The sequence below is a fragment of the Rhododendron vialii genome, chromosome 8a, assembly GCF_030253575.1.
Source record: "Rhododendron vialii isolate Sample 1 chromosome 8a, ASM3025357v1".
Lineage (NCBI taxonomy): Eukaryota > Viridiplantae > Streptophyta > Magnoliopsida > Ericales > Ericaceae > Rhododendron > Rhododendron vialii.
Genome location: NC_080564.1, coordinates 24,375,618 through 24,388,965, shown reverse-complemented (window position 1 = coordinate 24,388,965; position 13,348 = coordinate 24,375,618). Strand labels below are relative to the sequence as shown.

The 13,348-nt window shown below is 36.9% G+C and overlaps 1 protein-coding gene across 1 annotated transcript; it reads left to right on the top strand.

Annotated features, from left to right (window-relative positions):
• Positions 1 to 7,023: 7,023 nt before the first annotated feature.
• Positions 7,024 to 10,715, top strand: LOC131336475 (uncharacterized). Its single transcript, XM_058372332.1, has 4 exons — positions 7,024 to 7,187; positions 7,270 to 7,336; positions 7,888 to 8,123; positions 8,751 to 10,715. Exons 2-4 carry the CDS (start codon positions 7,285 to 7,287, stop codon positions 10,506 to 10,508), a joined length of 2,046 nt encoding a protein of 681 aa, XP_058228315.1. The 5' UTR covers positions 7,024 to 7,187; positions 7,270 to 7,284; the 3' UTR covers positions 10,509 to 10,715.
• The last annotated feature ends 2,633 nt before the right edge of the window (positions 10,716 to 13,348 follow it).

The window sequence follows — 13,348 nt, the reverse complement described above, 5'->3', positions numbered from 1 at the left end:
CCAATATTTTCCAAATTAAAAATAATTCTAATTTTTTTAACACAATCGTGAAATTTTTTAATATCTTTATGGCCAGTCTATTTATTTGGATAATACTACAAATTCTCACACTTTGTGTTTCAAAAATTGAGATAACTAACGTCGGTGTTTTTGGGGTCAGGATTATATATAGCTTCTTTTCAAAAGGCGCTACTAGTTAAAATTATAGCTCCTTTCCAAAAGGCGCTATTAAGGTTTGAATGATAGCTCATTTTCAAAAAGAGTAATTAGGGTTTAAATTTAGCTTCTTTTCAAAAGGAGCTATCTAAGTGGCGGCCACATGGCGCCTAACCGCTATAACGCTTTTTGAAAAGGAGCGATAGCATATTTTTACAAAACGTTTATAAAGATAGGTATTCTTCCAATTTGATTACAATTTATGGCCATTTCGGCCAAAATCTCACCATGTGTCATTGTGACTGGTTTTGGTATAAAAGAGGGTCCCATAATCTCCATCACCTAGCCGTTATCCACATAGGCATTTACCGTCCAAGTTTTGACAGAAATGGTAACATTGAAATCCGTTAGACAATACAAGCGTAAAATTGAAACCAAAAATTTTGTGAGGACGAAAACGAAACCGAGCCTATTTTGTAGGAACCAAAAAAGTAAATAAGCCTTATTAAATAATGTGAACTTATTGAAATGAATGATAATTTGGGTTTTGTTTGGCCGAGGTTTAGATGCCGACCTAGTTGAGATTTTTGCCCTCGGTTGCAATCCATTTTGATTCTAATTTCCCTTTAGTCTTTGTATTCTTCCTACCAAAGACTAATTAAATTTCTACTTTGCTTTTTTCAAATAATTTGTGATCTCAAGGAGCAACTTTATTATGGAGCCACTTTCATGTTTTGCACCAAAAAAAAAAAAAAAACAATTTGGAAAATTTCTTCCCAATAGAAAGGAGGTAAACTATACCAAATTAATTAAGAGAAAAGTTAATGAACAGAGTAATTAAGTTTGCAAAGATTTTAAGTAATTTGGTAAGAGAAAAATTAGCAACCCATCCTAATTTAAAATTCTACTCCCTATTCTGCTAAAGTTTTTATTTTTTAAGTACTTATTTACCGCTTATTTTTTTAACTGTTGGAACTTGCAACTCATCTTTCCCTTGTTAGATCATTCAAAAGAGAAGCAAAATCGGTTGAGAAACACAGTATTAAAAAAGTAATGATAGCTAGAATAATACATTTATTAGTGTCACTATCAAACATAAATTATTACTACTAGAAAGGAGGATTTATTTGTGGAGTAATATATATTTTGACCTAGAAACACAGCATCACCAATAAAAAAATGAGGTTTGACCTACAGGTCCAGAGATGGCATCTCCATAATTTCTGCCAAAAGATTTAGGGTGAATTTCACTCGCTCCCCCTGAGATTTACTTTATGTATAGATTTTCCCTCAACCAATTAGTAAAAAACAACCCCTAGCTCCATGGTATCTGGACTTGTAGAGTACTATTCTGTTGCCTTGGACTTGTGGTCAGGACCGTAGTTTGTGGCTTAAGTAATTTATTTTGGAATGATTGTAATATATAACTTCAGTTAATATTGCACTTCAATTTTGATTAACTTAACATGCTTTTGCATTTCTATTATAAAATAAATATCTTTCTTCTTGGATTATTGGATATAAAATTTAAAATTCCTAAAATAGTTAATTGGCCGGTCAAGACCCATGTGTTTTTGGGATGGGGTGTGACAAAATCCTTATCTGAAAGACTTCAAGACAAATGAATGAGTTAGAACAACTAATGCTTAGTGACATAGTCATGAGTATTTGGGTAAACAATGTTATGTGCAGTTTATTTTACCCGACTAGTGTGTGGGTGGAAAACATTTTTTACTTCCTCCAATTGAATGTTATGATTAAGTTGTTCCATTTGTCAACAATTTTTTTTCATTTGGAGTATATAAAAAAAACAAACATGCATGAGAGAGACTTTGAATGTACATGGAGAGAGAGCAAAGATTTAGTCATGCTTGCTTATAGACTTTTGGGAAACAACGATAAGAAATGGGGTAAGTCCACGCTATTTAAAAAAATATAAGGTATTTTCAATAATTAGTTCCAGAATATCACTATTTAAGACAATTCATATTCCTTATCCAAATGGACTAAAATGGTACTCCTATTTTTTTTTTCTTATCCAACTAAATGGACTAAATGGTATTTTTAGTGAAAAGAAGAGGTATTTTGACATTAGTCTGAAGACGAATAATATAATGTGAAATTAAAAAGAGTCAACTAATGACTGTGGTAAAACCGGTATTTGGAGGGATGAAAAAATAGAAAAGAAAAAGAGGGGAGGAGCACACATATAAGGTCATTGAGAAGTCTTTTAAATTTCGGGAGCGATGTCGTTCGAATTCGATAGTTGACCAAAGATTTATGGATACGAAAGCAAATTTCAAGGGGTTACTCGCAAATATTGCCCAAAGATGTACGTAGGAGTATGTATTTGGAAAAGAAACAGGTCATCCATCATTCTGTACAGACGCAGTCCAAATCAGATGAGCTAAAATCAGCAGATCAAATCCAGCTTCTCTATGAATGCTTTTGCACACAGGGAAAACTTGCTGACCTAGCCAAATTATTTGATGACCCAAATTAAACGGCTGAGATCACTTTCCATGGAGTAGAGAAAGATATGACAGATAAACATCCAGCATCAAAACAAAGATGATATTCCTATGTAAAGTCCAAGGTGTGGTTTTGGCCTAAAGTATATACTAATGCATGTCAGGAATAGAGTAGTAACTTAATATGTACGATATGATCCTCTCGTGTCACGCATTGGTTGGGTGGGTAGTGTTGTGTCACTATCAAGGACGGACGCATAATTTTAACATTTCGATGGTGAAGAATGTTTTTTTTATCAGGTACATATAACGAAAACAGTACCATCACAGAAATATCGACATATTGTAGATGCATATATACATTTCGAAAGACAAAATATTATTTTGATAATCAAATGTTCAGATCAGTTTACGCACATCTTGACTAATAATGAGGATTATAAAAATCACCCGTTCACTAGCCGGAGCCCCACTTAAAGTCAGAGCAAGAGTTTTACATAGATTTACCCTAAAGGAGTTGATAACACATAAGAGATTTTGAACATGAGAACTTAATTAAGATGAGGCAAACCCTCAAGTCCCAGACATTAATCATTAGGCCAATCTCTCAGGGTTGAAAGACAAAATACTAAACCCACTGCTAAATGTTTCATAATGACATAATTTTAGGATGACAAGTTTTCAAGAAATTTTCGGATGTGCGAGTGTTAGATTTTCCTTAAAAACTTTAGACGAGCAAACTTAGAGATCTTAAGAATTACTACTATGAGAAAAACTATTACTCCTATGATTGTAAAAAAATTTAACACTTGGATAGGGCAGTCGGACTCATCCGCTCCTCCATTCATCCTTGGGCCACCATACAAGCCATATGAATTATTTATTTTTTTGAAAAGCTAAGCCATATGAATTTACTACCAATAATTTAGCTCAAGCATTCCAAATTACATTAAACTGTTTTTTTCTAGTAATACAAAAACTACTCATTCAAGTAATAGGGCCGCTACCTAAATTGGTCCCCACACAATTTTCAAATCAATGCTGGTTAAAGGCCCATATATATATATATATATATATATATATATATATATATATATATATATATATATATATATATATTGATTCATTCGTTTCTTTTCTTTGGGATTGCTTCAATTTTCGAAAAGAAAAAAGCATGGGATTGCTTCATTCTGTTGTTCCAGAAATTAGGCAAAGTGTGTGTTTTTTTTTTAATCCGCATTAGGCAAAGTGTTGACTAGTTTCTTTCCCACCCCTTTTAATTTCTTTTGTGAGAAGAAATGATTATATGACTTTTGTTTTGAAATATGCTACTACTAGAAATTCTTACACAAACACATATAGAAACATACTTGCATGCACTGCGGCGTCCACACACATTAGATGTGTACTGTATGCGAGACCCATATTATTGCAAGTGAGTGTATTTGTATACAATTATGCTATATACAAAACAATTCAAACACAATTTTTCAAATATATATGGGGCTCACATGCACTAGTGTTTGTGGGCTCCACATGTATTTAATAGATTGTGTTTGAATTATTGTCTACCTAGACTTTTTGATTTGTATATGTAGAAAGCCTATTCCCACCTCTTCCTATTAATTGTTGAGACAGAAGATGAGCTTGAACCCTTCAGTAGAATTAGCGGCGAAACAAAGCGCAGACGTAACACTGCTATTGTATTTGGGCGAGTGTTTGTAAATTGTGTACTAGAATGATGACTTTTATTCCGATTGCATAAAACACATGGAATACTTAAATAATATATTTGGTACGACAAAGAAGGGTGGTGGAGAGAATCTCAACATACCCACTGCTTCTTGCACTCTCCTCAACAAAATCCCAAAAAAAGATGTAAATGAGAAGATAGACCCCAGATGTGGACAAACCCCCTGGCCCTTCTCATGTAAGTTTGTTCCTTCTTTAGATTTCCTCTCTCTCTCTCTCTCTCTCTCTCTCTCTCTCTCAAGCCTGGTCCCATCAAGGGGCAGATCCAAAAAATCTGCATTTCTTTTGCACATGAAGATCCAAGCTTTTTCGTGGCTTTTCAAAAGAGCCGAGTATCTTCTTTGAGCTCTTTAAGGCTTTGTTCTGTGTGGAATGCATCAGAGGATTCTTGTAATTGCTATTGTTTGGCTGTGTGTAGAGTTTTATGAGTAAATTCCTGGTGGGTTTTTGAGGAGGAGGTGAAAGGTGTGTGTTTCAGGTACTTTCTCAAAATTCTTTCCAAGAATTGTGGGTAATTTTATCCTTTCTTTGTGTCTTTGGTTTCTCTATTTGTTTGGATTATCTGGGTTTTGTGTGTCTTGAAAGTTGTATTCTTCTTTTATTTTATTTTTTGAGGAGTTTAATGATTGGATCTGGGCATTGTGATTAGAGCTTCACTGTATTTTGTTATTCCCTTTGATTTTAGTTTCTGGCCATTAATATCTGTCTTTGAGATTCCTTCTTCTTTTTTTTCTTCCCCCTTTTCCTGATCATGTGTTTGATGGTCTCTCTCTCTCTCTCTCTCTCTCTCTCTCTCTCTCTCTCTCTCTAGCTGAATGACTTGTCCTGGTCTATTTGAGTGTTTGAACGAAGTTTCAAAGTGGGTTTCTCGTTATCATGATGTAGAATACAATATACTTTGTTGGTTTTGTTACTGTGAAATCCCATCTTTTGTTGAATCTGATTCTGTTGTCATTTTATTTGTTTCTTAGCTCTATCAAGAATGTTCCCGTGGCTAGATAACATTCTCCGTACATTAACTGTGCAAATTACCCAAATTCAACCTCAAATTCCCTAATCTCTGGAGTAATTTCTGCATTTTTGGGTCAAATGCATTTCAAATGTTGGCAAATATATTCCATAAATTGCGACTAAATTCTCAACTTACCCAAATTTCTTTCCATTATCCCTCTTCTTTTTTGAGTGTGCTTGTTTAGTCTTTCTATTTGATTCTTGAATTTGTCTGAAATATTAAGCATCCAAATTCTGATATTTTTTCAGCTGTATTAGTTGGGTTTACTTAAACGAATTCTTATTTGGGTTCATTGTGCAATTTGCTTGTGCTTGTAGTGGTGAGCCCTACCCTGTAGAAATGTGCTTGTATCTCAAGACATCATAGAGTTTCAGCTCTCTTTTAGGTTTTTATGTTCTTTTGAATTCCATTTATGGCTTAATTATAATGATCAAACAATTCCCTTTTGGAGTCTCTGACCCCATAAAAGATATCTTCTTTTTATTGTTGTTTGTGTATGTGTGTTCGCTGGACAATGTCTTTGATCCATCTAACCTCGTTTGGCTACATATTTGAGTTTAATTTGCATTAGAAAATGTCTCATTGACTTTGATATAGGGTTGCAGTTCTATCGATTTTATCTATCTAATCTTACAAAAATGTTTGCTTCTTCTCCTCCAAATACATCAAAAATTAGATGAACACAATTAAACATTGAGATTTTTTACACTCGCTACTTAAGCAATTGACCAGTGGCCCCTCTCTCTTGACCTCTCTTTCTTGACCTTGTCTTCAGTAGTTCGAAACTGCCCTGGCAAAATGAACACTGCTGACCAGCTGTATTGATCTATGGATCATAGCCCTTGGGAAGTGCTTGTTCCAAGGAATTGTTACCTCTTGTTCTTCAAACCAGTGTTTGAAAGCATCTTTCCAAAGCTCTATGTCACAATATTCACCCTGTTTTCCATCATTGTTGACTTAATCGACAAGGAAGGAAGTCTAGTGCTTGCTTCATGTAGACCACTACTTTATTCTTAGGGACTGCGGTGGTGTTGTTTCACAAAAACAAAATTCTAGATCTCTACAACAGTCCATAAAGGTTTTAGAACCATCCCCTATCGCTAGGTTAACTTAGCTTTCTGGCTTTCAAACTTTGTCCATCATATTATGCATATCTCCACCCTGACATATGCTTTTTCGCGCTGTTGTTAAGAGGCATCCAATACCACATACTTGCATCACTCTGCTTCAAGTAGGTATGTGGTTCATTATATTCTTATTTCTCTATAAATTGCCTTTTGGTTTACAGGGCAGTTTCATTGAGAGCTTCCTGTGGTCGCCCCGAAATTGAAGTACCCGCCGATGCGAGCCCACAAGAAGCTCTCAACGAGATAGCTCTATAACTTCAAAAAGAAATTTTACAAAGAAGTAAGAATATAGTAAACCACATTCCTGCTTGAAGCAGACCGGCACAAGTATGTGGCATTGTCTCTCTCTCTCTCTCTCTTAGCAGCAACGCTAAAAGTATATATTAGGGTGAAAATATGCATAATGCGATGGATGAATTCAGCAACCCAACGATAGTGGATGGTTCTAAAACCCCTAGAGATTGTAGTAGACACATAGAATGCTGTTTCAGTGAGATATAACAATACAACAGCCCCTATAAATACTGTAGAAGCTCCACAAGAAGCAAGCACTGGGCTTCCTTCTTTTTCGATCAAGTCTACAAAAATGGGAATGATGGAAAGCAAGTTGAAGATAGTGACATAGAGCTTTGGAAAGACTGTTTCAAACACTGGATTGAAAAACAAGAGGTAACAGTTCCTTGGGACTATCACTTCCTAGAGGTTACGATCCATAGATCGAATAGCTGATCAGCAGTGTTCATTTTGCTAGGGCAGTTTCAAACTAATGAAGATGAGGTCAAGAAAGAGAGATGGGTCACTGGTCAATTGCTTAAGTTGTGAGTGTAAAATATCTGAATGTTGTTATTTATAGGGTGAGAAAGTTTAATCCTTCAAATATCAAGATTTGAAATTAAGAAAAGTGTTGCATACCTCAAATAGTGCTTATGAACTCAAACCTTCGTCTGTTTCATTTTCATATTTGCTTCAATGCCAAGAAAAGACTGAAAACACAGCATTTCTGCCAAAGGTTTTTTGTTCAGGAGGAGGGAGACCTGCATGCAAAAGTGTGAATGTAGAATTCGAATAGCTTTCTTGCAACTTCCTACTTACCTAAATGTGACGCAAGATACAGGATAAGCTAGCTGAGAATGTTAACCAAGTTAAAGATGAACCTTTGACTCTTCACTATTTCTCAGAATCTCCTAGAAGTTAAAGTTTCCGAATGAAGAAAAAAAGTGTTTAGTCCATTCAAATGTATTGTGTGCTCGCAGTGTATAATCAGTTGTATATTTTCTTGTGCATCCTTCTCTATATGAAACTAAGACTGCTTACTTCCACATTGTTGCTCAACCTTGTGCCTCTTTTTTCAGTTTTTGGTGATTTTCAGATTTTGGAGTAAGTATGCAGTGTGCAAGCTTCCTCCCTGGATTCTTCTCCAGTAGAGATCTTACTGTAGGTGATAATGGTGGTGCATGGACCCTGTATAATACTGCGAAAATCTTGAACAATGTGCATTCCCGCAATGTGGTCTCGCCACTGCCCTCTATAGACCAATTTTCAGTTTATGAAAAGGAAGTATTGCGCCAGACAATACTCCAGCATGAGTCCATTTTCAGAGATCAGGTACGTTCTTTCCATTGTTTTCGAATGGTTTGTGCCATTGCAATCATTGAAATAGACCTGAGGACAAAAGAGTATAGGCTTTCTTCCCAAATGTTATGACGCAAAATGGTCTAATTTATGTCCTCCTGATGGATTTGAAAACTTTCTTGTTTGGATGGATGAGTTTCTGAGTAGAATATACTGATCAAAAAAAGAGTTTCTGAGTAGAATATGTTCATTTTGTGTGTTAGACTTTGCTATTGCAAGGTGCATTCAGTATCTCATCACGGATAATTATCGTAGTGGGTAATCGGACTAAAGATTCTATTATCGTTTAAATCTTGTGAAGAGTTTATTGTTCTTATACTTATAGTTTAGGGGTGGAAACAGATTTAAAAAAAAAAGGGAAAAGAAAGAGGAATGCTTCAAGAAGAACCGTGCTTATCTTAACTGTCAAGAAAGATAACGAAGGAGAGAAGGCAAATTTCCTCATTCAAACTCATTCCATGACGAACAATTTGATACTCTTTTTTCCTTCGAAGATTAATAAATTCCTTTTCCTATAAAAAAAATATTTTGATTCTTTTTGGTACTTGGTATAGTTCTCAATCACCTGGATGCATTTGAATATGTGTTTTACCATTTCAGGTCCGTGAACTGCACCGGCTTTATCGAAGACAAAGGGAATTGATGGATGAAATCAAGAGGAGAATGCTATCAGACCGAATCTTACAATCTGACTCCACTGCTTTTTTGCCCAAATTTTCATCCGAGGCTGTCCATGGAACAAGCCAAAACCCCAGTTTACCCTGGTTAAACCCTACTGCTAGCAGATTACCTGTTTCGAGTGCCGAAAACTTTTGGTCAACTTCAAGCTTTTCTGAGTTGTTGCGTTCCAAATGTGAAAAGCCTAAGAAGAAAATGTTTGACCTTGAACTTCCAGCAGAGGAGTACATCGATAGTGAAGAGGAGGATCAATTTCAAGAGGATAAGGTTTCTGAAGCATCTGAGATGCCTTGTTTTCCAACAAAGAGAATTCAAATGGTTTCGCAGAAAAGTGATTTAGAACGGTTTCCTTGTCGTGATCCGTCTTCTGGAAGGAATTGTGATTTAGCTGACTTGAATGAACCCCTGGGGCTTGAGGCTGCAGTGGCTTCAGAATCAATGGACTTGAATATGCCTCCTAGCGGTTTACTTGACTCCAAAACCTCTCAAAAAGATGTTAGAACTGAAGATGGAGTAAAGAAGCATGAAGATTTAAAAGCAGTGTTGCCCGCAACCGGAGAGAAAATGCGAGACTTCAGTAACAAACCCAACGAGCTGGCAGAAGATTCATCCCAGAGAGATTTGGTCTTTTCACAGGCTTTTTCAACATCTGTCTGTGATCCTGAGCCGAAGAGGTTTAAGACTAGTGATGCTTCCGATGATAAGGTTGATTTATATAGAGAGATTATAGCTGACAGCTCGATTTTAAAGGTTGTGAATCAAATAGACTTGAACTGCTGCATAAATGAAGAGGAGTGTTCACCTGAACTCCCCGTTCCAGTGGTCACGAAAACAGTGGCAGAAATAGAATTGGAAGCGCCTGTTAGTCCGGAAAACAAGGAGTGCTCTCCGCCTAGAGGAGAATCGGAGGAAAACCCACTTGAGACTCCCGTCAAGTTGTCAAAGCAGGAAGAAGACGGGGAACACCAAATCGATGAACTTGTCAGGATGGCAGCAGAGGCTATAGTCTTGATTTCCACACCTGGGTCTCCAAAACTGTTATCAGAAAACATTGTTTGTGAGAGATTGGAAGGTTATCCTAGTGACTCCCTTGATTGGTTTGCCGAGGTGGTTTCTTCTTTTGCTGGTGATTTTGATTATGAGATTGGTGTGGTTTTGGGACAGGAGCTTTCGTCTGATGGGAGTGATTATTTTGAAGCCATGACATTGGAGCTTACGGAAACAAGGGCGGAAGAGTGTTGGTGTCAAAGTGGTGTCCAAAAGGAGGAAGAAACAAGTGGAGTTTTATCACCAAATAAGCCAAGGAGAGGGAGAATGAGGGGGAAGCAGAGAAAAAACTTTCAAACGGAGGTACTACCTTCCCTTTCCTCTCTCTCAGGGCACGAAGTAACCAAGGATCTTCAAACGATTGGGGGAATGATGGAAGCTGCTGGTTTTCTAGCGGGGACAAGTCCCGGGAAGAGATATGGTGGTAGGAATGTGTGTTCAAGAGCAAGGAGGCGTTCGGGCAATTCACTTTGCAATGGAATTGAAAACACTGTATGCTCACCTATGAAGCAGCAAAACATTGATAGTTGTTTTGCTTTGGGGGAAAGAAGCCTGAAAGGTTGGGGGAAGGTAAATAGGCGGCGGAGGGGGCCAAGAATTCCGGCTACTAGTACTGCACTTGTATTCGGCTAAGCATATACAGTATTTTTTAGGGGAGATGATTTTTGGTTTCAGTACAAGATTGGTAATCTCAAAGGAGAGCCTGTATTCATGGCCTTGGTGTGAGTTCATTTATGAGACGTGGGATTGTTTTGTACATGTCATTTCAGTCATTTTAGGTCAGCATTCTGTGTTGGCCCTCTTTTCAATGGTAGTTCACGATGTGTATAAGTTTCTTAAGCTTGTCATACCTTCTAAAACAAGGTTGTATTGGGAGGACAGGGAACTTACAACTCAACTATGGGTACCGACTGACTTTGCACACATCGATTTGTGCATTGATTGTGCATAGTCGGTCGGTACCCATAGCATGAGTCGGGAACTTATTTGTCTGTAAGTGGACATCAACGAGTAATATGGGTCGGACACTTGGACCTACGAGAGGGTCTTGAAAAATTTGATTCCTGTCACGCCTAGGAAAACGAGTTTTTTTCTCGAACAGCGTTTGTTCTGCAGATTGACTCGCCAGAATTTCTCATAAGGCTAACCTTCCAATTAAGATTGCAAATGAGGAATCGGGAACCGCTCAGGATCTTTTCTCATATGGTCTCTCATCCTCTCATGTAACGCATAATGAGACTCCCTGCAATTCAATTCCACAATTTGAGTAGTTTATTTTGTAGGTCTCCATATATTCATCTTTCATTCAAAATCAAGGTAATCGGACGTCACTATCTCTTTGAACGAAGTATATTTGCCACAGAAAAATGACCTGCAAGATTCTATTACCAGATATGATTCAACCAAGCATTTATTAATGTCCTATCAATTTAGTTTTTGCATTGGCGATAAGCATGTTGATACTTATAAACTGAACGGATCGATACTTATAAACTGAACGGATCGGATCGAATCGAATAAGACAATGATGGATTCCATTTTACACTACACCGGGAACTACATGAGAGAGATCATCCTACAAGAGGTTCTTGATTCACAAATGAGAGCCAAGATAAGAGTGCTAAAATTGGGTTTCATTTATCGGCTGTTTCTTTATTTCGTTTTCTTGTTTTTTCCTTTGTTCCTATTGGACAACTAAACGACAATTGGCGAATATGAGAAGGAAGCAACTGGGAAAATCTCGAGACGCATGTATGTTGCAGGAGACCACCAAGGGTTGTAGCCAGGGGCGGACTTACCATGGGTCACGTGCTCCAACTCAATTCCGTAAAAAAATTTCACTCTTTTTCTCTTTGGATTTAGGATTGCAGAGTGTAGTTCACAAAAATTTGGATGCCTTCTCGATGGTCCGAACTGTTTATATTGTAGAGATTGGCAAATAATTTGTTCATACAAAAAATTAAGTTGATCGGAAACTTCTAACAGCTTGATAAGAACATTGTATTTTTGCAAAACAAAAAATGCAAAACAAAAAATGGTGAGACCTTCTATTTTTCCTAAATAAAAGTATTTCAATAAAATGGTGGAGAGTGTCTGATTAACATAAACTTTTTGGGTGGACATTCTATTCGACATGCCTTATCATAGGAACGGTTGGATCTTTGAGGAGAGATATGGGTGTGGACAAACTGCACCCGCAGAAAAGCCAAGTTCTTTTTATCAAGCTAGGAAGTAAGAAAAACAGAGTGCTTGGATAAGAAGATAACAGAAATTTTAGCATTTGAAGCCGATTACATTCCTAAGAGAATAATTATATGCCCCGCTGAAGGAAATTTATGGGTTATTGGCGTTGTAGCTTAACTGATATGGATTTCTGAATTTGAAGTCGTCTATTCTGCTAAACAAAATCAAGCTTGAGCCATCAAAAATCTTTCAAGGCAAAAGGTGGTCAAATTTTCAAACTAAGGCGGAGTTAAGGAAAAGATAGGAAAATTAAAAAAACTTCCTCTCTATTGTTTGGTTGGAAGAAAACGAGAGGAAAAAATAAAAATTTCAAGTTTAGTAAATACAGAGTAATAAATTTTTCCTCTCATTTTTTGCCTTTTTTTTTTTTCCTTTTCCTTAGATTCCAAACAGAGTCTAAAACTGAACCACCAAATTTGAATTACTTGGCTCCTTTTGCAACAATTAGCTAGTGAGTAGTGACTATATACCACTACTAGCATCATGCATGGCTCTCTGTTATTGGAATAGGACTTTCTTCTATTTTCCTTTGATTCTTTTTTATTTTTATTTTTATTTTTTTTTGATAAGTACTTTCTATTAAAAGCGCAAACCCAACTACAAGCTTGAAGGGGCATTCCCCCGTAAAGAACAAGGCAACTATACATCAGAAAAAACAGACCTAATGCCAACTGAAAATGAGCAAGAAAAACTAGAAAGAAATCTATACATCAAAAATCCTATATGTAAGTCCCCAACTATTGCAAAGGTCTCTGTTCAGCTGAGTTCGGTCAAGACCCCTCTTCAAACACAAAGATTCTTGAACACAGGAAAAAGTTCGACGTATAATCTGATCTTGAGTTGAGGCATTCTGATTAAACACCCGTTGATTCCTTTCTAACCAAAGATTATACACCGTAGCAGCTAAAACAGTTTTCAGAAGCAAACTTCTAAAGCTAGTTCCTTTCACATGCTGGATATACCAAACAATGACTTCCGGCAAGGTAGAGGGCATTTGATCGCTTGAAGACCTTCTCCACATTCTATCCCACACCGAGAGAGACAAAGGGCACTGAAAAAAGAGGTGATGATGAGTTTCCTGGCCATTGGAACAAAAAGTGCAGTCACCTTCCACAGTCATCCCCCACCTCAAAAGTCTATCTTTAGTGTTCAACTTTTGTTGAACAGCCAACCACACAATGAAGGACCACTTAGGGACATTCTGTTTATACCAAACCACCTGAGCCCAA